The following is a 26,501-nucleotide window of genomic DNA, read 5'->3' as shown; positions in this document are numbered from 1 at the left end:
TGTGACCTTGTTAACTTCATTTTTTCCAGTTTTTCCCCCGGCTTTATTGCGATATAATTAACAAATTAAAATTATATATATTTAGGATATATAACATTTTGATATACATAAACATTGTGAAATGATTACTATAATCAAGCTAATAAGCATATCTATCACTTCACATAGTTACCTTTTGTGTGTGGAGGGTGGGGTGAAAATATTTAAGAACTATACCCTTAGCAAAGTTCAAGTATACAATATCTGGTAGTTTTGTAGTTTCATTAGAGTTCTCTATATCAATAATTATATGAAATGCAAAATGTAGATAGTTTTACTTTTTCCTTTCCAATCTGTATGCCCCTTCCTTCCTTCCTTCCTTCCTTTCTTCTTTCTTTCTCTTTCTTTCTTTCTCTTTCTTTTCTTTCCTTTTTCTTTTCTTTCTTTCTCTTTCTTCTTTCTTTCTTTCTTTTTTCTTTTCTTTCTTTTCTTTTTATTCTTCCTATTTTCTTTTCATTTTATTTCTTTTTTCTTTTCATTTTATTTCTTTTCTTTTTCTTGCCATATTCCAATGACTAGGACCTGCAGTACAATGTTTAAGATAAGTGGTAAAAAAAAGCAGGCATCCTTGCCTTTTTTCCACTCTCAGTAGGGAAAGCATTAGTCTTTCACCATTAATTATATTAACTGAAAGCTTTTCATAAATGCTCGTTATCAGAAATGATGAAGTTTTCTATGATTCCCAGTTTGCTTAATGTTTTTATCATGAAAAGGTGCTGAATTTTGTAAAGTGATTTTTTCATGTACTAAAATTATCATATAATTACTCTCCCTTTATTATGTGTATATGGTGAATTACATTAGTTGATTTTCTAATGATAAACCAACCTTACATGCCTAGGATAAATCCAAATTTTCCATAATTCTACCACAACTTTAAACACCTTTTTGTGTGCAGGGGAAAAGAAATATATTTCTTTCCCATCTTAGGTTCATGGCTGAAGCCCCTATAATAAAAGATAGATTAATAAAAGACTAATACACATTTCTTTAATATAAGTTGTATGTAGCATAGGAGCCTTTATAAGAACATTAAGACCTGAAGAGATAGGTAAAGCTGTGTATTTTTTAATGCTAGTTTTGATGAATATGTGGATAGTTGTGAAGAAGTATATTGGAGAAAAGGAGTATGAGCTAATGTTAACAAAGTTAGGGGAAATTAGCAAGCCCTGTTGGTTCTGTATCCCTGTGTCTTCCCAGATAGGGATATTCCTTTCCTGTGGGTATAAGGAGGACACCTCTTGAATGAGGGTCATATAGGGGAAAGTTTAAAAAATAAACTCGTGCTAGATTTTATGACCTGCTTCAAGGGAGAAGGACAGAAAGTAAGGGTTGCCTTCCTGCTTCTGCTGTTTTCTCAAATGCCACGGTGCCATGTTTTGGGATAGCATGTCATGGGGTAGTATATACTTTAATAATAAATCCATTAATATTATTACCTAAATCTTTATTGCCTCCTTAATATTTTCCACCAAAAAATAGGAAGGAAGGGAGACAAGAAGGAAGTTATAATGATTGCAATATTAGTTGGGGGACTTTTCAGTTCTGGGTAGATAGAGTAACTACTTGGATATTGACAAGGATTCTGTATTTATTTGCAGGTCAGAAGAGAGGTAGAGATGTTCAAAGTAAAGAAACATGAATGAATTTGAGAAGCTGTGTGTGTGTGTCTGTGTTCCTCTTAATTTTATAACTCTTTTTAAAAATTTAGAATAAAAGCTTAGCAGATTTATTTTATTGTCAATTTGAATCCAAGGAAAAGCAGCAGAAAAAAATCTGTTGACTGACCAAAACAATACATACACTATGGATAATATTGTCATAAACAATCAGATAAAAACTACTGGTCTGGCGCCAGGGGCTCACACCTGTAATCCCAGCACTTTGGGAGGCTGAGGCGGGTGTATCACCTGAGGTCAGGAGTTCGAGACCAGCCTGGCCAACATGGCAAAACCCCATCTCTACTAAAAATACAAAAACATTAGCTGGGCATGGTTAGCGGGCATCTGTAATCCCAGCAACTTGGGAAGCTGAGGCAGAAGAATCTCTTAAACCTAGGTGGTGGAGGTTGCAGTGAGCCGAGATTGCACCTTTGCACTCCAGACTGGTCAACGAGAGCAAAACTCCGTCTCAAAACAACAACAATAACAGCAACAGCAACAAAAAAAAAAACCCAGAAAACAAAAAACACCACAAAACCCAAAACACTACTTAATTTATTTATGCATAATTTTAATATAAAAAGAAATAAAACCAAATAATTCCACAATGTAGCATCAATTTTCTTTATGGTAAGGCATATTATAAGCAATTATTTGAAAGATATACTACAGTAATTGTTTAAACATTTCATAAAGATAATTTGTAACGACATATGTAATCATGGTAGAATTAAGTTTCTTTTCTTTTCCTGACTTCATGTATGAATTTCAGAACCACCTCAGACCTTGCTATCCAATAAATTCAAGAGTACAATTAGAAGTACATTTATTTAGAATAAAACTGAACTAGTGTTTGTTTTCCCGTATTTCCTCTGGAGTACTCTTTTAGCTGAATAAATATTATTCCCCCTTGTAATCTTGCTTTCTCACTGAGAAGTGTTTTTTTTTTTTTTTCAAAAAAAAAAAGCATTTCAAATGATAATTTTATGATAGTGGATATAGGAAACAATCCATATGTGACACATAAATGATGAGGCTGATGGTATTATAAAGACACATTTATATTTGAAGAATTCGGACTTTTGGGGGTCTCTGAAATGGCTTATTTATTCTCAGGAAATCCAAAGATTTCCAGAGTGAGCCTGGAGATGTCATGAACAGGTCTCATCTGTAGTATGTTCCACTGTAACTGCCCAGTGTGTTTATCTTGCCCTCTGCCTACACAGAGCTAATTTATCATGGCAGGGGGGTTGCAATAGAGAAAAGAGTTCAATGCACCTAAAGCTGGCTCAAATCAGCCTCCCTGAAAACTCAGAGGCTAGGGTTTTTCAAGTATAGTTTGGTGGGCAGGGGGCTTGGGGGAATGGGAAATGCTGACTAGTCAGGGACGCAATCATAGGAGTGCGGAAAATGGTCCTCCTGCGCTAAGTCCACTTTTGGGTGGGAGCCACAGAGGAGTTGCTTGTCCAGGTGGGGCCATCTGGTCATCAGAAGTGCAGAAGCGGACTGGGTGTGGTGGCTCATGCCTGTGATTCCAGCACTTTGGGAGGCCAAGGCAGTTGGATCACCTGAGGCCAGGAGTTCGAGACCAACCTGGCCAATATGGCAAAACCCCATCTCTACTAACAATACGAAAATTACCTGGGCATGGTAGTGAGTGCCTGTAATCCCAGCTACTTGGGAGGCTGAGGCAGGAGAATCATTTAGTTTTGGGAAGGGCTACTATAATTTAACCTATAAAGTAAATTTCTCCCAAAGTTAGCTTGGCCCACACTCAGGAATGACCAAGGGCAGTTTGGAGGCAAGATAGATAGTTAGGTCAGATCTCTTTCACTGTCGTACTTTTCTCACTGTTATCATTTTTGCATAGGTGGTTTCACCACTGTATTTCCATGTTCAAAAATGAGTATCGTGAAATCAAAATAAAAACCAGCAGTGTCTTTCCACTTTTGACCTTAGAATAAGTTTTTCTTATTCTAAGATCATCAAGATTGTTAGGTCAGTTAAATAAGCCCATTCCAAAATCTGAAATTTATTACAATCCAGCATGATGAATGAGGTATTAAAGGAATCTGGTCTCCTAGTAAAAGACGGATTCTCTTACTACACTGCAAATATTTAAAGCAGGATTCACGGTCCTAATTTTCCTACAAGTGTGCCTGAAAATGTATCACGAAGAAATTCTTCAATGTGACATAAAGTCATAAATAATAAATGTATGATAAACAGATTTTTAGCAAGGAAGTTTATCTCAACTGAGTTCTCACAATGGTAGTCCAACTGGTGAAAGATCAACTCATTTCGGCAAAATATTGATTTTATCAGTATTTGTTATTTCTTACTGTCATCCACAAAATAACACAGGCAGACATCCAGGAAGCTATGTGTTGATTAAAGTGGCAAAAACAGAGAGATTTCTATAGCTGGGAAATTTCTTAGACCACCATGTGAGCAAGTAGAATGAATATCAATAGCCAAGTCAAAAGGCTCAAATTTTTGCTTCACAGTTAGCAGCTGGGCAAATTACTCAACCACTCTCAGTATCTTCCTCTGTAAAACAGAAATGATATGATCTGCTTCTGAGGGTTTTGGGGAAGATAAAAGGAATTAATGCAAGTAAAGTGCTTAGTCTTGTTCCTGGCATTGGGTAACTATGCCCTAAATGTTAACAGATAAATATACCTTCAAAATAAGCAAGCAATAAAAATGTTTTCAAAGATACCATGAAGCATAAAACTCACATACAGTTACACAACAATTCAAGGATTACAGTACTTGGATAAATTTATAAATACATTATATCATCTCATTTTTATATATCTTCAAATACTTTATAGACAATACTGATATTTCACATTCCACTATGAAAGCGTCAGCATCTTTCCTGAGCAAATATTTAAAGTTACACACTAGAGGGGAAGATCAAAGGCCTAAAGGAAATTCATCCTTTAGGGGGACCAAGGTCTCTCATTATACATTTAATTGAAGTTTGTTCTTTCCCGACTGTATGTCTGCATTTCTGCAAGTCAGATTTGGTCTATTCACTGCAATCACAAACTCCACCTACAAAGAAGGCATGTATCAGAATTTAAGCAAACTTTCACAAAAACACGAGATCTATCATTCCAATTCATGAATTCAGATTCTTTCTGGCTGCAGACAGCAGTCATTATTCCTTTGAGCCTATAATAAATGTTTTCATGGAAGTATGGGCTAACAGCATTATTTTTCTACCCCCCCATACTTTATTTAGATACTATTAATAAATATCAAGAAGAAAGTTAGTCACAAAGGTAGAGGACGCCATGTGCATCCCTGTGTGTTTATGTGTACAGGTTACCTCTAGAAACCAATTTTTAATCCCAGAACTACCGAAGAACAGTCATTCTCTGATGTGTGGTGAGGCAGCCATGACTCTCAACTTCAGAGGGGCATATGGGTTGGGGAATTAGCTAAAAGAAATCCACTCTTTCTCCTGTCTGTAATTCAGTTGAGTATAATTCTCCAAGAAACAATGGATCAGGAGATGAACTCATGTCACTGTAAGATTTTTCTTATCATCCAAAAGTCAGTTTTCAAATATGTATGCTCATTCATACATATATATGCCCTTCATACATATATATGCAGGAAATGTATGTTCATTCATACATATATACTCTCCCTTCTATTTATACTCTTAAAAACCACTATCAAAAAAGTCAGAGTTGATAACCTTAAAACAGTCCCCGTAGAAAAAAATCTGAAAACAAGATTCAGATTTGTGTTTTTTTAATTTAAAGCAGAATCCGTCTTCCATCACGGGAAGGCACCTGGTTTCTTCACCTACTTGGTAAGTTTTGAAGAGTCCATCCGTTAAATATATATTTGTTTGATTTTCTGAAATGTCATCTTCTTGCAAAGCCATTGGTATATAATAAGTTCCATTTAAATAATGGCATTGTGCCATTTTAACATGAAATTTGTGCTGTGTTTCAGAGAATAAATAAGACTCACGCAGTCTTTCTAAATCAGATCTTCAGCCAGCCAGTTCATTTCCGTAACCTAATCAACATTAAATAAGGGGAAACACCTTCGGTCTTCAATTCACTGTAGAAAAGACAACATGATGATCAAAATGCAGAATGTTAAACTCTAGTGATCATGGCTGGACCACCATACTCAACTACCACAATACTATTTGTCTATAAGTTTTATGTGTACATAATTTTCTAATTTCAGTCTTAACAGTTATCTTTATACTCAAATCTCTCTCTAGAGTTAATTCCATTGTATATTTGTAAAGCCAGATTTACAAAACCAAACTACCACTTACATTTTTCAAGCAACCAATGGGCCATATTTTATTCTGCAAATGTGAGTCCTGCCTTTATATCAGGGGTGCCCAGCCCCTGGGCCAGGGACTGGTACCACTCTATGGCCTGTTAGGCATGGGACTACACAGCAGGAAGTGAGTAGTGGGCAAGAGAGCAAAGCTTCATCTGTATTTACAGCCACTCCCTATCGCTCACATTACCTCCTGAGCTCACCTCCTGTCAGATCAGCAATGGCATTAGAGTCTCATAGGTGCGCGAACCCCATTGTGAACTGTGCATGTGATGGATCTAGGTTGCACACTTCTTATGAGAATCTAATGCCTGAATATCTGTCTCACCCCTGGATAGGACCAGCCAGTTGCAGGAAAACAAGCTCAGGGCTCCCACTGATTCTACATTACAGTGAGTTTATAATTATTTTATTATATATTACAATGTAATAAAAATAGAAATCAATGTAATGCACTGGAGGCACCCCAAAACCATCCTCTCCACCCTGGTCCATGGAAAAACTGTCTTCCATGAAACTGGGCCCTGGTGCCTAAAAGGTCGGCGACTGCTGCTTTATATCATTGACACAAGAATTTCTATCAAAAATCACAGAACAAAGGGGCCATTCAGTCTCGTTTCACCACTGCAGTTAGGAAATTTCCCCCATTTGGCCTTTCCCAAGTCACAGGGAGAAGAAAAAGAACAGTAAACCTTTAACTATTAATTAGTTAAATGCTAATTAATAGCTGTAGCTAAAGAGTTGGCAAAAGAAGTCATTCTCTACAACATGACCCCTATATACCAGCCAGAGTGCCAGCATTCAATACTAGAGTAGTTACCATATGAAGATAGCCAGCTGTTTCTTTGTCTGCTCCATTCTGGCCCCATTACCTCCAGGTCCAAGCAGCTATGATTGGCCATAGTGCTTTACCACTCCAATGGGAATGGTACAGATGGAAGGCAGCAAAATATTAGCCATCCTTCCTTCCCTTGGAATGTCACGCTTGCTCTCCTAGTCCAAACCTTTCACATCTTCCCCAACTGAAGTGACTCCACTCTCCCTGTTTCTGAAATGTAGGCATTTCATCTCCTCCTGGGAAACCTCTGGGGCTCCATTTCTTTTCTTTCCTAGAAGTTGCAGGGCTAGTGGCCAAAAAGCTTATAACAAGCATCTGTAGGCCAAAAGATTTTAGAGGACTTGAATCCTAATAGTTTCATTTCTAGTCTCTAATTACGTACATCATTAGCAAAATGAAATACTGTTTCAGACAGTTTTAAAGAGAGAGAAGAATCTTCCTGAATTCCTAGACTGATGCTAATCACAGTGGGTCTGATTTTTTCCACCTCTGGCACTGGGCTGAAGAGAGTTTTAGAAAATGAGATTCTTCCCAAGAGAGACTAGCTTGGGAAATTCAAAAGTTGCTAGAAGAGGAAGTTTTTAATCACTTTTTAAATGATACATGTAATTAGAAACTATGTTTTCTTTTAAATGATAATTTCATGGGGTTTGTGGAAATGAGATTTGAGCCCAGATTCTGATTCTGCCAACAACCACAACAAAAATTTAACTTAAAAAAATGACTTAGTTGGTTTCAACCATCATTTCAATTTCTTTAACAGGTCGTCATCATCACTTGAAATCATTCATTATTAGATAGTTGTTGAAGAACCTTGTCCTTAGCAATGCAGGAAATTAAAAAGAACTATTCTTGCCCTGGTGATATTTATATTAATAATTTATTAGAGTTGACAACATAGCAGTTTCAATAAATGCCAACAATTAAAGATTAAAATGTCCATCAATGGCATAAAAATAGAGCAACAGAAGAGGAAAGACAATAAAGGAGATGATCTATAATGTCTAGGTGTTGGAGTTGAGATTGGGCTTGTTTTGGGGCAAAGAAGAAAAAAGAGATATCTAAATTTGTTCATTAATTTATTTAGTATTTCTGCGTTAGGCTTTGAGGATTAAATGATGAACGAGATTAACACAGTTCTGAACAGAAACTGAGGGACAGACAGTAAACAAATGATTACATAAGTAGTGACATACTGGAATCTTTCTTCAGTGGGTTGAATGTCAAACATGTTCAATATAGGTTGTGAAGACGGGGTGGAAGAAGACAAAGACCTTACCTTGTAGAGACAGCCTTAGATACCTTTGTCCTAGGAGTTTCAGATGAAAGCGCTACCTGGGTTTTTAGTTCTTTATTCTAAAATTGAAAAAAATGCAGACATCAAGTAACTAACACATTTATTAGCTACACCCTGAATGCTTCTATTCAACCCAACACCTGCCTCACTCCTTGGCAGTAAGTTTGTTATTGCAGTTATACTATAGAACAAAGAAAATAGACAGCTGAAAGTCACTAAATATTATCTCTGAAGATGCAGATACTCCCTGAAAATGTATAATTTACAAAGTGACTAAAATATAGTATTCTGATTTAGCATCTGAAATTCAACAGCTGAAGGATCTATATTTTATTTTACAGAATTTTAAAAATACAGACAAATGAAAAGAACTTTTAGGGAACCTTGTTAAAGATACCCATAATATCGATCACATGTTCGTCTTCCTTTTGCAATCTCTTGATTATAAACCCCATGAAAATAGGTCCCATCTGCTCTTTACTATTAATGTAAGTTCATGGCCTCTATAGCCTCAATTTTCTTATGAAGCCTTAGTTTCTTCATATCTATACTAGCGGTAAATGATACACGTACTGCCTACTTTGTGTAAATTGTTGGAAGAAACAAGTGTCGTATGAACATAATATTTTACATCTGGAATCACTCTCATAATTCTGGGAGTTCATGCAACAGCTAAGAACAGGAGTAATGGTTAGAGCACAAGTTCTCACATACAAATCCTAGCACGGTCACTCACTGGTTATGTGACCTCATTTAGGTTACTTAACCTCTCTGTGCCTAATTTCCTCAACTGTATTACAGATATAATAATAATAACACCTTCTTCACAGATTTGAAATGAGATAAAAAATATGTCAAGTGCTCAACTAGTGCCTGGCACAGATTTTAAGACGTAAAGGCAGTTGGTTATGATTTTCTAGTCCAAGTGCCTTTTTTTATTTGTTTTTAGGCACCATCTGGCTCCGTCACCCAGGCTGGATACAGTGGCACTATCTCAGCTCACTTCAACCTCCACTTCCCGAGCTCCAACCTGCCTCCCACTCAGTCTTCCGAATAGTTGGGACCACAGGTAAGCGCCACTATGCCTGGCTAATTTTTGTATTTTTGGTAGAGACAGGTTTCACCATGTTGTTCACACTGGTCTTAAACTCTTGGACTTGACTGATCCACCTGTCTCAGCCTCCCAAAGTGCTGGGATTGTAGGTGTGAGCCACCGTGCTCAGCCTCAAGTACTATTTTTATAACTACAAATTGAATTCCAAAGACTTCCAGTGCCCCACATCCTATTCATGCAGAGCTCAATGCCAAGCTGTGTCCTCCCGTCCAGAGCCAGTGTTTTCTCTACAACATAGTCAAGCGAGCAATTTCACTTCCCAGATCTGGAAAGTGAGACTTAAAACAGTGAAGGATCATGAGCAATGCGGAGTTGCCAGTGGGTTGCACTGTCGGGTCAGGGGTCTTTAAAGGACACACCCATATAAAAGTGTCTGGGACCAAAAGGTAGCTGGGTGGAACGATGACAGGTGATGAACAGCAGCACACCAGCTCCCTTCCCTTTCTAGGAACACAGACGTAGAGAGTCATGTAATTACAGTTTAAAAGGTATTTTTCTTGTTCTTGTTCTTTTTCTTTTCTTTTCTTTCTTTTTTTTTTTTTTTTTTTTGAGACAGGGTGTCACTCTGTCACCCAGGCTGGAGTGCAGTGGTGCAATCTCAGTGTTATAGGGTGTAATTTTTTCTGGCCGGAAACCTTTGAGGCCAGCGGCGCCTTTGCCAAAGTTTTACTTGGGTCCGTTGGGATCATTTTGTCCACTCAGTTTGGCAGGCTGCACGCTACTGGCCTAGGTCTCAGGCCTATCAAGGGCGAGTCAGGTGTGAAATCGCGGGGGGTGTTTGAGCAAGCGTGGGGTCCAGCCACTGTGCACAGTCAAACATGCCGGCTGCTGCAGTGGGGCACACAGCGCCAGGCACTGGCATAGGTGCTGGCTCTGCGAGGCTGCAGCCAGACCAGGTGCACCACAAGCAGCTTCCACAGCCAGCACTGGGGTACACGGTGGCATCTAGAAGCTTGGAGATGCCAGGAACTGCAAGGCCCCAAAGAGAGTCACAACCCTGGCTCAGGGAGCTCCCAGGTCTGGGCTGCCCAAAGGGCCACAGCTCTTTTTTCCTTCTCTTTGCCAGCAACATGGAGAGCAAAGGGCATGTCTCAGCCCTGTTTGTGTTATAGCTCTTTTAGCCCAGGCATCCAGTGGGTCCTGAGTTCTTGTCCAGCAACCAGGAAGAATGAGGTACACAGACAAGTGGAGCGTGACCAAGACAAAGAGGAGGTTTATTGAGCAGCTCAGAGGAAACCTGCAGGTGGCAGCTCCTTTCCACAGCCAGGGTGTCCTGACAAGTGTCCAGCTCCCAGCAGAGAAGGTAGCTCCTCTCTGCTAGGCAAGCAATCCTAAGTGTTCAGCTATCAACAGAGAGGGTAGCTCCTCTCTACAGCTGACTGCCCTATCGTCTGTGCGGCTCTCATCAGAGGGGAAGCCCTAGAGTGAGTGGCTCCTCTCTGCGGGCAGGTTGTCCCAATATCTGCTTGAGTCTCAGCAGAGAGGAGGCCCAGGAGTGTAGCTCCTCTCTGCAGCTGGTCATCCCAATGTCTGCCCAGCTCTGGCTAAGCCTGGGGCTTGTATGGCCTCCGAGGGGAAGGAAGTATGTGCTGATTCCTCCATGGGCATCCATGAGTGGGCCCAGAAAAGGCAACACAAGTTCTTACTCCAGTCCATAGGACTGGCAGCCTGGCCCCCAGCCTTTAGACCCTCCCTGTCCTGGAGGTGGGGACTCACTGGGACCTGTCCCCTTCTGCCCAGGAGCCTGTCTGCCTTCTGCTGTGGTTCATAGCACCTAGGCTGTTTGTGCCAAGGGGCACCTTCAGGCCAGCAGCAAACTGCCCTCAGCACCCCCTTGGCTTCCTTCCCATGCTTATTGGTGCCCAAAGTCCAGAGGGGGTTGAGGCAGAAGGGGGTTGGCATGTCAGCGCTGACCCAAACATGTACATACCCGGCTGAGCTGTGACAGTGCCCAGGCTTGGTCCCAACTTTGCTCCAAAACTGGGGAGGGTGCCAACAGCAGGGAGAAGCCAGGCAGTGGGAGCAGGCACTTCAGAGCCTGCAAGGGCAAAGGGGGCCTTCCAGGGCTGCCAGGAGTGCAGGGACTCCTGAGTCTGCAGCCACAGTTCAAGCAGCTACAGCTGTGCCCAGCAGGCATGGGGCTCTTGTGGGCTCCAAAGAGAATGCAGCCCTTGCCACACCTCCCTGCTGCAGCCAGTGAGATGGCAATAGCCCCTCCAGATGGCCCATTACAGCCATCAATGGCTCACTGCAATCTCCACCTCCATCTCCTGGGTTCAAGAGATTCTCCTGCCTCAGCCTCCCGAGTAGCTAGGATTACAGGCATGTGCTACCACACCCGGCCAATTTTTGTATTTTTTTTTTAGTAGAGACAGGGTTTCACCATGTTGGCCAGGCTACTCTTGAACTCCTGGCTTCAAGTGATCCGCCCACCTCAGCCTCCCAAAGTGCTGAGATTACAGGTGAGAGCCACTGCATCTGGCCTACAAGGTATTTTCTGAAATCCCACCTGATGGTTTGGAGTAAGTCAATGGTTTAGAGTCAGCCTTGGACTATGCCCCTTCTTAGCTCCCAGCATTTATCATGAATAATAACTCAAAGATGGAGCCAGTATCTTCACATGCAGTCATCATTTCACTGTGAAATTTCAAGAGTGAAGCTAAGTTTCACCCGGGAAATGTACTTCAGATTTGATCAATTGATGGTGAAGATTTCCTCATGTAATGAATATAAATCTATTATACACTCCAAACAAGGGCAGGCACATATTATAGGCCAAGCATGTGCCTAGAAAAAAGTCCCTCTTTATAGTACTTTACGCTTGACAAAGCAATTTGAAATGCAGTCTCTTGATGACAAGCACCATTGAAATGAAAATATTCTGTGACTGGTCAATTAGGTATAAGCTACTTAGGTTTTCCCCAGAATAAACTCCCAGTTTCTCAACCAATTCAGTACCAAATAATACAAAAGCATAAGAGTTATTATGTTAGACTCTCTTTAATTTATTTTAAATTCCATGCTGATTTGTTTCATCTACCAGATTTAGGCATTTAGTCTTGATTCATAGACTTTTCTGATTTTTCCTTTAACTAGGACAGTATATGCATGAGTTTTATTTAAAAACTACAAATCACTGGCCAGAATATGCCTGCCATTATTATGGTTCCATCTAAGGATAGTTTATTGAAATAGTTTTCAAAAAGAATATAATTTTTTGCATACTTAATATTTTAGCAACACACTCCAGAATTAAATTTTAAGGATGATGGTGCTTATATAGAGTAGGGTAATCTTCAAAGTTTAGAAAATGCAGTAATTTCTGAAAATGCATTTCCTAAGGAGCAGGTCCTTAGTGAAGAAACTAGAAATGCAATAACTATAAGATGAGTGTCAGAGCTGTAAATTAAGATGATGAAAGATATGCAAAAACAGAAAGAAAGTAAATAATTTTGGTAGAGTTAAGCAGAAATTTTCTGGTGATATTTAAAACTGGTTAAGAAGAATTAAAGATTTTTTAAAAGATAGGGTTATATGAGTCAATGTTATTGCCTATAGGGAGGGGAAAAAAACTGCTAGGATAGAAAGACCAACACAGGAAAAAAGGATGTATTTCCATTACTTGAAAGCTAGAAGTAAAATAGAAAATATTTAATATAGTAACTGTGACAATGACTAAAATCAATGTAAAAGATTACGCAAACTTAATGTTGTAACCATGTGTTTAAAAATATATTGGCTACATATATATATTTCACAAACATGTATACGCACACACACACACACAACACACACACACACACACACACACATTTAATCACCCAGTGTATTAGCCTGTACTGACACTGCTAATAAAGATGTACCCAAGACTGGGTAATTTATAAAGGAAAGAGGTTTAATGGACTCACAGTTCCACATGGCTGGGGAAGCCTCATAATCACGGCCAGAAGGGAAAGGAGATGCAAAGACACATCTTACATGGAGGCAGGCAATAAAGAATGAGAACCAAGCAAAAGGGGTTTCTCCTTAAAACAACCATCAGATCTCATGAGACTTATTCACTACCACGAGAACAGTATGGAGGAAACTATCCCCAGGATTCAAAGATCTCCCACCAGGTCCCTCCCACAACACGTGGGAATTATGGGAGCTACAATTCAAGATGAGGTTTGGGTGAAGACACAGCCAAACCATATCCCCCAGATACAGAGATAGGCAGATATTGATGGGCAGGCATGTGCTGCAAAGTTAAGCAGACTCAAATGCAGGTTCTGCCACCTGCTCCCTGAGTGATTTTAAACAAATTGCTTCACTTCTCAGACCCTCAGTTTTGTCACTTGCAAAATGTAGTCAATAATAGCTCTCTTGGAGCAGCTTTGAGGATTAAAGAAAACAAAATATGTAGCATGACTAAACAGAGACAAATGATTTTAGCATGAATGAGAAAGTGGTGCTGTCTTTATGGTTTAAAAAGTCGATGTGTTTAAAGGGTTGTTCAAGCTCTGATGATCATTTTTCATAAACTGAATAAGTCCCTTCTGTTATTTCAGGAATTCCAAAATGGGCAGTGGCCTTAAATTTGCAGTGCAAGACAGTGTACTCCTGCACATTTTATTCTAGTTTAAAAGCTTTATAACAAGCCATTCACCAGGAATAGGATAGAAATGTATTCACTATGAGGCTGGGTGAAGTGGTTCACACTTGTAATCCCAGCACTTTGGGAGGCCAAGGCAGGAGGATCACTTGAGCCCAGGAGTTTGAAACTAGCCCTGGCAACACAGTGAAACTCTGTCTCTACAATTTTTTTTTTTTAATTAGCCAGGCATGGTGGTGTGCGCCTGTATTCCCAGCTACACAGAAGGCTGAGGTGGGAGGATTGCTTGAGCCTGGGAAGTTGAGGCTGTAGTGAGTCATGATCACGCCACGGCACTCTAGCCTAGGCAACAGAGTGAGACCCTGTCCCTAAAAAACATATAACAAAATAAAAATAAAATAAAATAAATGGAATCACTATGGCTCAAAGTCACTGTATTTAGGTATTTGGATACCTGGTCCAACATCACATGCTCAGAGATGCCCTCCCTAATCCCTGTTGCTCTATGACTCCCCACACTCTTCCACTCGTCCTCAGAGAACTTGGCCCTTCCTGAGCAAGCTGTAAACTTGCTTGTTTATGTATTTATTGTCTGTTTCCTCAAAGTATAAGTAAGATGAAGTCAGGGACAATCTGTCACATTCACGGCCATACACCCAGCACTTAGAACATTTCCTGACACACCATAAACACACAAAAAATCTGTTGAATAAGTAAGTAAATATGGCTTGGACTTTTTAAAGCTCAGATGGGCAAATAACATCCATTGCTGTGAAGGAAAGATTTACCTATTGAAGAAAATAAATATTGAGAACATAAAGTCACTCCTCAGATACTGTTATTATTGGAAGCCTTTTTTTATACAAGTGTTAGAAAACACTGGCTTGAGTCTGGGCACAATGGCTCACACCTATAATCCCAGCACCATGGGAGGCCAAGACAAGCGGATCACCTGAGGTCAGGAGTTCTAGACCAGCCTGGCCAACATGGTGAAACCTTGTCTCCACTAAAAACAAAAATTAGTCAGGCGTGGTGGTGGGCACTTGTAATCCCATCTATTTGGGAGTGTGAGGTAGAAGAATTGCTTGAACCCGGAAGGCGGAGGCTGCAGTGAGCCGAGATTATGAGATCATGCCACTGCACTCCAGCCTGGGTGACAAAGTGAGACTCTGTCTCAAAAAAAAAAAAAAAGAAAAGAAAAGAAAAGAAAAAAGAAAACACTGGCTTGGGTTGAGCTACATACAGAGAATCTAAGACAACACTGAGAGGTTCTGTCGCATTACTGTAGAGAGTCTGCCACAAACCAAGAAATTTCCATGAAAGGAGAGGGACACACATCTATTTCTGTGGCATAATTGCTGAATAGTCAGTAATTATTTGCTAACTTTTGGAATATACAAACAGAGTACAATGGAAACAAATACATCTTCCTTGTCTAACTGTATAACCAACAGGCCAACTGGATAATGTACAGTATCTGGGTTAAGTTGTCAGTTTATTTAGGAAGATAAAATCCTCATTGGGAACAATATAAATAAATAGGCATAACTAAAGAACACAAAATTGAATTAGAAGCAGTAGTACCACTGACACCTTGACTTTGTGACAAGAATGGGCACTTAATTAGATATGAGCAGAGCCCAGAACCATATGAAGTGAAAGATCTGAGAATGATGCCAACCCTAAAACAACCTCTCCATAAAACATATTACAGATGTACAATAATTAAAGCAGTAAGCTATTGGAGTCAAAATAGGCTGATTTGCTGTTGGAACAGTTTCAATAAGAATTTAGTCCAGAAATTCACTCACTAGCCAGTAAGTTCCAGGGAGCAGGACTCATGTCTATTTTGTTCAACATTGTTTTCTGGAATTTAGTGCCTATATCGTAGTAGCCACTCAATAATTAAGTGTAGAAGTAATTACATAATTAGTGATGTGGAAAAATGAATAAAATGAATGAAAGTTTAAAAACGAAAATTCAATAGGCACAGTGCAGTGCCATATATATTCTATAGTTAGTATGTACACACAGGTATATAACAGGCACATAGATTCCCACAAAACATAGATATACCCAACTATGCTGATTTAGTATTCAGGGATGGTACTTTTATCAGTGATTTTCTTGTTCTAGTTGCTTATCCATTATGTCCCAACTTATATGGAATAGATGAATGTTAGTTACATAAAAAATACAAGAAATAGGCCAGGCATGGTGGCTCATGTCTGTAATCCCAGCACCTTGGGAGGCCAAGGTGGGAAGATCGCTTGAGGTCAGGAGTTTGAGACCAGCCTGGCCAACGTGGTGTAAACCCATCTCCCCTAAAAATACAAAAATTAGCCAGGTGACATGGTGTGCACCTGTAATCCCAGCTACTCGGGAGGCTGAGGTAGGAGAATCGCTTGAACCTAGGAGGCAGAGGTTGCTGTGAGCCGAGATCATGCCACTGCACTCCAGCCTAAGTGACAGAGTGAGACCCTGTTTAAAAAAATATATATATGAAATATATAATATATTGCTATATGTAATAATATAAGAAAAAATATTTTATCAAGTAACATTTGCCAAAAAGCCACTAAGAAAGGCTGTGAAGAAATGTCTTTAGAGAACATTTCATACAAGGAGGCTTCACTGTGACATGAATCACATAATCTGAAGGTCCGCTGATATAAATTAGCCAGCTATTACTGGGCACTTGAGTGAACACTAGTTTTGAGCCAATTATTCCACAATCAAGGCATTTTTAGCTGCACAGAGCTGAGAGCAGTGTGTTAATCAGTCCCATACAGCCTGAAGAGGGCGAGAGTCTAAGGAGAGTGTGAGCTTCAGTGAGGTCTATCCTCAAAACCAAAAGAGAACAGTTGTCTGCTGGGAAGGTAGAAATGGAAAATGAGGCTACAAAAATTAACATGTAAAAAACTCTTATTAGGATTATCTTCTGTTTGGGGAAAGCGGAAAGAACATGGTAGTGGAAGGAACAGTTCCAAAAGATGATAAGGCCTCCAGTGGGAAGTCAGAACATCTCCACAGTCCACAGGACTGGGCAACATTAACATTGGCAGGTGACAATTAGCAGAAAATCAAAATACTGAGGGATGGAGGAGAACAGGTCCCCAGCTCCAGGCAGTGGGTGATGAGCCATTTGACAGAGACAGAAGCAGAGACACGGCAAGAAACGGAGTGAGGTGGAAGTGCTGTGGGGTCTTCAGAGGAACTCCAACCTTGGCAGGGACTTCACTGCACTTCCTGCAAGGCAGCGGCATCGCCAGCCGAGGACGGCAGCTGAGTGCCAACAAAGGGATTGATATGGTTTGGCTCTGTGTCCTCACCCAAATCTCACCTTGAATTGTAATAATCCTCACGTGTCAAGGGCAGGGCCAGGTGGAGATCATTGAATCACGGCGGCAGTTTCCCCCATGCTGTTCTCATGATAGTGAGTGAGTTCTCACAAGATCTGATGGTTTTATAAGCATCTGGCATTTCCCCTACTGACACTTCTCTTGCCTGCTGCTACGCAAGCCATGGCTTCCACCTTCCGCCATGCCATGATTGTGAAGACTCCCCAGCCATGTGGAACTCTGAGTCCACTAAACCTCTTTTTCTTTATAAGTTACCCAGTCTTGGGTATGTCTTTATTAGCAGCCTGAGAACAGACTAATACAGGGGTCCTGAGGAAAGGGGGAGTGAGTGGGAGGGAAGAAAAGCATGTCTCATCCCAGGACATTAGGATATATTGTGCTCAGTTTTAAAACACTGAAAAGCAAGACAATTATAACAGGCTTCTAGAAGCAGGTAATCCTGGAGGCAAAGCTGGGAGGCCAGGATGGATACGAATGAAGAAAGGAGGAAAGAGGACATCTCAAGCCAGGAAAGGATTATGTGTACTAACAAAGGCAGGAGACAGGAAGCCTGGCCATCTGACTAGAGTGAAATTTACACAAGAGTGTACTTGAGCAAGCCTCTGATTCGAGCCCATATCAAGAGAGGTTATCATCTGTCTCTCCATTACAGCGAATATTCTGGAAAATCTGAATGAACTTTTAATAATAATTTAATAATATTTATTTAATATTTAACATTAATAACGCTAATAATTTAATAACATAATACAATCTTTTAAACACTTCATAATTTAACAATCATTAAATTGTCCATCCTTTTTTCCATAGCGCTAATTTCTTATGCATAGAATATGCACAGACACACTCACAAAATGACACTTGGATACACACAGAGACACACGCACATACACTTAGACATAGACAAAGCACACACAATCACACAGACACTCACACGCCCGCTCCCAAACAGAAATACTAGTAGTGTTATACAGGCATACAATTGCATACTTTCATACATAGGCTCACTGATACTGATACCCTTGCACGCACAGATACACACACACACGCACACATGCACACTAACACCTTCACAACAAAATGTAAGATAGGTTCCCTCCTTACCTGGGCTTCAAGTATGTTAACCTTTTCTTTGAGATTTTCAATTCTTTTGTCTTGTTCTTTTAAATTATTTTTTAATCCTTCCATCTAATAATTAGAAAACACAATAGGAAAAACCTTGTCAGACCACAGGAAATAGTTACTTAAGTCAGAAATTGTATGGATTTCTGAAGTCAAAAGATGTTCATCAAATTTAAAAAAAATTAAATCCCACAGCATTAGCAGACTCAGCAGGCAACAGAAAGTAGCAGGCCAAATTGACACCTGGGGCTGAAAGCCCTCAGCTGGTGCAGTGATTCACTTTAATCTTTGGATAACCTGTTTAAACCAAGTTCAGCAGGAGTGCATCCTATGAAAGCAGCACTGGCCGCCCTTCTGCGTCTCAGCAACTTGATGTTCTCATCCTGCAGATGCAGCTGCTGGTGGACAGGATGCAAGGCCACTGCCTGGTGTGCAGAGGCTCCCTGCGGTAGAGATTTGTCAAGCAGCAGCATAATAAGGTGAACCTGCTTTGCCAAGAGGCAATGTGGAGTCAGGAGGTGGGGTGACGAGATTCAAAGCGGTGAAAGAAGAGAGGGGACACATGGATTCTAAGACCAACTTTGGCACGACTAGCTGTCATTAAGCTGCTCTATAAAAAGAGGGTGTGGGGTGCGCCCAAAGTCCCTCCTGGCTCTCAAATTCCACTACTCAATTATCTGGCCTTTTAGTGAGGTCATAGCCAAGCACAAATGCTGTATCTGTGTCAGGAAGGCTCTGGAGTTATTTGGGAGGACTTCTATTTGGTAGTAAAGTAATTGAATAGAAGTCTGATTTTAAATTTTAAAACAGACCCCCAAAACCAGATCAATGCATATCTTGAAGTAGATTTTAAATACACACTCCACCATCTAGCTGGCTGCTACCACAGTTGCCTCTACTTTGCCACCTGTCAGGCTGCTCCCAGAGAAGAAGGGCCAGGCTACACCGGTACCCTAAATCATCTCCTAAATAAATTATGAGGTTATGAAAATAGATCATTTCATGCTCAAGGAAGGGCTGAATCTCCTGACCTGTGAAATTGTCTAAAGACCAGTGTACATTATTTGGCTCAGAATACTTTTAGAAAATCACCGAAACATCTAAAAAATAGTTACATATAATTTTCCAAGCTATCTTCATTGACAGTATTACAGGTGTTGGTGTTACAAACAAGAGAGGTCATTGGAAACAGAGCCATATTGCATGAGAAACAAAAAAGGATATGTCAGTAGGAAGAGAAATCTCATTGCTTCGAAAGTCCAGTCAAGCCACTCATATTTGGGCTCCACACCATAAACATATTGTTTACCAGATAAATACACTTGATTAAACTGACCTTCTGGATGACACTGCGCAGGTTCTGATGTTGGGAGTGAATCACGAACTACAGATGAGAGATCTGCTCCTGGAGAATGGAAATCTCCCTCTGAAGATCCTGGCAACTGGGAATACAAAGGAAAAAAGAGCAAGAGAAAATGATTGGCTCACACGTTCCATAGCTTGCCCTTACTGCTAGCCCTCCTCCACACCACACTACTACTGGGGATCAGGTAGGTAAGACCCCAGGGCTCCATTATGCCACACAGGACACACTGAAGATAAATAGCTATGAAGTGGGTTCTGATTTGTTTGGATTTGACTTGAATGAGAATATCAATTCATGTCAAAAGTTCCTTTCTGACCATCTGTGACTCTTCTAGCAGGTAGTGGAATCAAGTTGTATTCAGTATGATAAAGCACTTATATGCTAAATTGCCTTGTCTGAGCACCCACAGACTTGGCACCCATCAAACTTCACAGACAATTGCATGGCAATAGCAGAGTCAGAACATGGGAGCAGAAAGGGAGATTTTATCTATTAATATATTTATAAGAAACCAATTTCTAACGATTTGGGCTTAGCATATGTTGTAGATTGTCTGTGATTGTCTTTTTTTATTTTTTATTTTTTGGCTTCCTACTTTTGGTAATTCTACTATTGGTCCATAGGGAAAGGGAGAAAAAAAAGAGAAGAAAGGAATAAATTAAATTCCAGCAAATATTTTTGAGTCCACATCAACCATTATGGGAAAAAAAAGTCAATTTTGAACTTAGATTATTTATACTTTCCCAAAGCTCCATTCAGGTCACTGGAATTGGTTATACTGTTTTGGCTATTTCTCTACTTGCTACTATTATTAGAGTTATGAAGCCACATACATTGTGACAACACTACCAAGCTTAGAAGCATTGTGACCTCAGAGAAGTCACTTGGCCTTTGCTCTTATCCAGTGTCATCCCAATTCTGTTTCCTTTTTTCATTTGTTGTTGTTGTTGGTGGTGGTGGTGGTTTGTTTTTTTTTCAGACAGAGTCTTACTCTGTCACCCAGGCTGGAGTGTAGTGAGGTGATCTTGGCTCACCACAACCACCACCTCTGGGCTCTAGCGATTCTCACAGCTGGGACTACAACCATGTGCCACCACACCTGGCTAATTTTTGTATTTTTAGTAGAGACAGAGTTTCACCATTTTGGCCAGGCTGGTCTTCAACTCCTGACCTCAGGTGATCCACCTGCCTCAGCCTCTACGTGTATCACAAAGATGGTGGAAATTCATAAGATACTATACAGCATGTTCTAATTAAAAAAAGGAGTTGTCAGTTTCCATTTTGTTTCATATAATGGACTAAAACATTGTTTCAGAGAAATGCACATCTAAACCACTATGAGATACCATCTCATAGCAGTCATAATGGCTATTATTAAAAAGTAAAAAAATAACAGATGTTGGCCAGGATGCAGAGAAAAGAGAATGCTTTTACACGGTTCGTGGGAATGTAAATTAGTTCAGCCACTTTGGAAAGCACTTTGGACATTTCTCAAAGGGGTAAAAACAGAACTACCAGTCAACCCAGCAATCCCATTACTGGGTATATACGCAAAGGAAACCCAATCATTCTACCAAAAAGATACGTATACTCGTATGTCCATCACAGCAGTATTCATGAGAGCAAAGACATATAAACAACCTAGGTGCCTATCAACAGTGGATTCAATACAGAAAATGTGTTACATATACACCCTGGAATACTTTGCAGCCATAAAAAAGAATGAAATTGTGTCTTTTGCAGCAACGTGGATGCAACTGAAGGTCATCATCCTAAGTGAATTAAGGCATAAAAAGAAAATCAAATACTGCACAATTCCACTTATAAGTGGGAGCTAAACACTGGGTAAACACAAACTTAAAGAAGGAAACAATAGATGCTGTGGACAACTAGAGGTGGAAAGAATGGAGGAGAAAGGGTTGAAAAACTACCTACTGAATACTATGCCTTGCTACCTGGGTGACAGATTTAACAGTAGCCCAAACCTCAGCATCAGGCAATATACCCATATAACAAACTTGCACATGTACCCCCGCAGGTAAAGTAAAAGTTGAAATTAAAACAAAAAAAGGAAGCTTTATTTTAATTGGTCCAATAGAGTCCTGGAAAGAAAAACAAAAGAAATTTACAATTTATAATTATAAAATAAATTATTGTAAACTTCCAGGACTCTTGAAAGAGACAGGAGGGGAAGATAGGAGGATGTTTGGGAGTACAGGCACAAGAAATCTACAGGGAACAGGATGCCTAGGACATTGGTGAGGGGAGGGAAGCAAATGAGGGGCCTGAGAGAAGGATGCAGAGAACAAAAAGAGAAGGTACAAAATGATGGGGGAACAAGAACATGCATCAAGTGTGCTACTCTGTTTTAGATGATAATCAGAAACATGTCTGATTATCATACCTACACAACTAAATCTCACGGCAAAAGTCCATTTCCCTCCTCTTAATTAATACTACAAGCAACTATCAAATTAAGAAAAGCCATAAAAGAAATGTAGACTGTCAACACAGGCTGAAGGAAGATCACTAGTTCAGCTGTGCCGATATTTTATCTGCTTTTTATAACACGATCACTTAAAGGACCCCGTACCTGGCAGAAAGCCTTATCTTGGTCTTTCTCTCTTGGAGAGGGGCAGTAGGGAATCCAAACAACGTAAATGAGCAAGAAGTCCCTTGTTTTCCTTTCCACGGTCCATGGCAGGAAGTGTTTGAAAAGAAATAAGCTGATGCCTGATTCAGATGAAAATGCTTTGTGCCCATGTAATTTGAACTGGCAATGGCAGCAATACTGAGCTCTCACAGTATTTCCAAAATTCAAGTTCAGAGAATGGCTGCATCAGCACCAGCCTGTATTCACATTAGATTTCAGTTGTCCCTAGATTTGAGGTTCAGAGGCTTCTTGAGGCACGGGAGACTGACAAAATTTCAGGACCCCAGCGGGTGAGGCTCCAAACCCTAAGGATGTTGCGGGGAGATGGACGAGCTTTCCAAGGAGAGACCAGACTTTGGATGTCTGCAAACATTCCTAACAGACAGTGAGAAGGTTTACTGCCCACAGAGAATCTTCAGGGGCAGGATGTCTTCAGAAGTCCAGGGAGATTGGGAGCGTGCGAGGGGCAGGGCTGAGAAATCTGCAGATGTTGCTCAGAACCCTTGCAGGGTAGAATTGCTGCGAACATGCAGAGGATGGAGTAACTGAGGAGCCTCAGAAGAAAACCTCAGTTACTAGGAAAAGATGACTGGAGAATATAAAGATCAAAACAGATCAGGCATGGTGGTTCACGTCTGTAACCCAAGCACTTTGGGAGGCCAAGGTGGGTGGATCACTTGAGGCCAGGAGTTCGAGACCAGCCTGGCCAACATGGTGAGACCCTGTCACTACTAAAAATAGAAAAATTAGCTGGGCGTGGTGGCGTGCACCTGTAATCCCAGCTACTGGGGAGGCTGAGGTACAAGAATCGCTTGAACCCAGGAGGTGGATGTTGCAATGAGGTGAGATTGCGCCACTGCAATCCAGCCTGGGCGACAGAGCGAGACTCCGTCTAAAAAAATATAAAAAATCAAAACACAGAGGGCAAACAGAAACTGGGTCCATAGCTGGTGCTAAAATTCAAAATTGCTCCAGCAAGGATAGTGAAAGAAGAAAAGATAAAAATAACAGAAAGAGCAGCTATGACCCACTTAATGGTCAGACTCAGGACTTTCCTGGGAAGTAATGAGAAAGAGCTTAAGACACCTTGCAGAGGCAAGCTAGCTGTGAATATGCACAAAATATAAAAATACTGTAAGCTCTTAAAAGTGAGTATTTAAAATGGTTCTCTTTGTGTCCCATGACCTAGAACCTTGGAACCATTGGGAAAAAAAGATGGCTTGAGATACGGGGAACAGATGTTATTATTTTTCTATCAAAAATACCAAGCTCAGAAAACTTTCCCATGTACCCCTTGAAGATATTACCATAAAATTCACTGTGGAAAAAAAACACCAAAAACTTGAAATTGGCCTCAAAGTAGAAGAAAAATATTTCTAGAAGCACTCTTGAAAACACAAGGCCTTGAGGCTTCACTTATTTCCATTAATACGCTAAAACAGTGACTAAAGGAAATTGCAGAAAATCTCTATTAGGATTGTCCAATAAGTATGAAGCCTAGTCATCCATTTAAGACCTTTAAATGTAAAAATATATCTAAGTAAGCTGCCACTTGATCCTCTTTTGAGCTTTGCTGTTTATCTTTCTGTTAAAGCACTTTTCTTTTCTTTTTTTTTTTGAGACAAAGTCTCACTCTGTCGCCTAGCGGCACAATCTCGGCTCACTGCAACCTCTGCCTCCTGGGTATAAGTGATTCTCCTGCCTCAGTCTCCTGAGTAGCTGGCATTACAGGCTCCCACCACCACGCCCAGCTAATTTTTGTATTTTTAGTGGAGACGAGATTTCACCATGTTGGCCAGACTGGTCTCGAACTCCTGACCTCAAGTGATCTGCCTGCCTCAGGCTCCCAAAGTGCTGGGATTACAGGCGTGAACCACTGCACCCAGCCCAGTCTTAATAAAGACGTACACAAGCAAAACTGGAGGAAGAAAACATAAGGAAGGGTCAAGTCTAAAAAAAGGAGGCAAATGTCCATATCCGGGATTCCTGCTCTGCTTTCTGATGTCTCAACATAATTTTTGACCATGTTTTCCTCTACAATGCAACTGAATAAAGATATAAAGCAAATGTGGAAATTAAAGCAGAACTGAAAAGCTTTGGCTTCTAAGAAAATGTAGAAGACATGCTTTTCCCCATTCTTTCCACTAAGTACAACTAAAAGCCCTGGATATTGTATATGAAAAAAAAAAACACAAGAAGACTCTGAACAGTGGAGAGAAGAAGGCAGACTGGCTCCAGAACCTGGGATCCAAGAAATGACACAATGGTGAATCTTCTGGGGTTTCTTTTTATCTCACACATCCCAGACTTGGAGCTGGAAAAAAACAGCAGCCTGGAATGCCAATGGGGGCAAGCAAAAAAAAAAAAAAAAGCCCCAACAAAAGGAGAAGAGAATCTCTGCCCTACCCTTTTGAGGGAGGGAATTGAGGATTCTCTCTCAATTCATCACTGAAGGAGGGGGAAGAGACAACTATTTCTGGTTCACTTCCTGTTAGATTCCTTAGCATTCAAGAAGAGAAGTCAATCCTATCTTTAACTGCAGAAATGTGAAAAGAAATTACTTTGCCTCTAATTAGCAACATGGGATGATCACAGAAGCCGCACCTGACAGGAAGCCCACCCTCAATTTCTGTACTCCCCAACGTCTCCCAAAGGGTTGGTGAAAAGAAAGTGAGTTCATGGAGAATTGTCTCTCCCTCCATTCCTCACGATACTCGAGAATCTATCTTTGGGTCAACTTATACCACAGAGGGTGGCATTACTGGATTTTTTCACAGTGCCCTCTGATCCTGTTATAGTGGCTTTTATTGGATTCTGTTGGCATCATGCTATTCTGTTCAGATGATGTTTTGAGGTAAGCCTTTGTGTTTATTACAAGGGGTAAGTTGAAAACATTATTCAGGGTTCTTTTTATGACCATACTCTGGCCTTATAGCTAGATTAGAAATAACTGAATGATTGCAAACACCTGATTGGTTTTAATCATGTGGAATTGTGACTCACAAAACTAATCATCATTTCCTGTTTGGGTTGGCTGCTGGAAAATTTAAAACTGAGTCAGTGGTCTCCTGTGAGCAAGTTTGTAGCATCCATGGGCCTAATTTTGTAAACAAACTTTATGGTATACCTATTATTTTATCTCCTTGTCCTCATTATCTAATTTTTTTCTAATTTAAGCAATCATATTATATTTTGCATAGTTTTTATAAATAACCTTAGATTTTCTTAAAAACTTCACAAAGGGCATGAATAGCCTGAGCATGGCCATATTTACACAGCCCAAGAATATAACACATTTCAGTCTTTATAAAGTACATTTATTACCAGGGATTCATATAGTAAGATGTTTATGAGAATGAAAATTCCAGAAGAAACCAAAAGAGCTAGGTGCTGAGACAAAGAAAGTAAAAGTAGCAATGAAAGCCATGTTGCAGGCTCTAAGAGGCTACTTCTGGGTACACTATAGATTTCAGAGGCATTGGAAATATGAATAGCCCTACATAGAAATCCCACAGGATAGAGAAGATAGTGAGATTAGTGGCATCCTAGAGCTTCTTTGAAGCTATAAAACAATCTTACTACCATCTGTGGGGACTCATATTGCCTTCTATTTAGGATCCAGTGTTTCTCTGGACTTCCATGAGTGTGAATATCACTGACTATGGGCCCCCCGTGGAATAGAGAATAACTAGGGACCACAACCACAAAAACAGAAGAGGTCAGATTCCCATTCCCAGGCCAGACTAAGGGAAAGAATCAACTTGGATGTAGGTGTAGTCCTGTTTGCATTTCAACAAAATTCATGAATGTGTCTATTTTCCATAAAATTCTTCTTTATTATTATTTTCGTTGGTGGTACCAAAGGCGTGCCTTGAGAGAACACTCCCACCCCAAACTACCACAGAGAAATGTACAATTTAGGTAGCAACCATATGCTTTGACATGCAACCTCAACTTCAAGGTCTTTTCTCCTCTAAGGAGTTTCCATTCCTAAGCGGCATCTATGTAAATATGGAAGGGCCAACACTGTTTATTTTTACAATCCCTATTAGTCTGTTCTCATGCTGCTGTGAAAACATACCCAAGACTCGGTAATTTATAAAGGAAAGAGGTTTAGTTGATTCACAGT

At 40.2% G+C, this 26,501-nt stretch overlaps 1 protein-coding gene across 1 annotated transcript in view; it reads right to left on the bottom strand.

Annotated features, from left to right (window-relative positions):
- Nucleotides 1-2,238: 2,238 nt before the first annotated feature.
- LOC105477103 (coiled-coil domain containing 68) overlaps nucleotides 2,239-26,501 on the bottom strand; it is a 54,291-nt gene continuing 30,028 nt past the window's right edge. Inside the window, 4 exon segments of the mRNA XM_071085291.1 lie at nucleotides 2,239-5,789; nucleotides 8,144-8,220; nucleotides 18,336-18,419; nucleotides 19,690-19,795. Of these exon segments, the coding sequence (XP_070941392.1) occupies nucleotides 5,732-5,789; nucleotides 8,144-8,220; nucleotides 18,336-18,419; nucleotides 19,690-19,795 (325 nt within the window). The 3' untranslated portion in view covers nucleotides 2,239-5,731.

The sequence above is a fragment of the Macaca nemestrina genome, chromosome 19 (genome assembly GCF_043159975.1).
Source record: "Macaca nemestrina isolate mMacNem1 chromosome 19, mMacNem.hap1, whole genome shotgun sequence".
Classification (NCBI taxonomy): Eukaryota; Metazoa; Chordata; class Mammalia; order Primates; family Cercopithecidae; genus Macaca; species Macaca nemestrina.
Note: the sequence above shows the minus strand (reverse complement) of the source record. Positions and strands in the feature narration are given on the sequence as shown.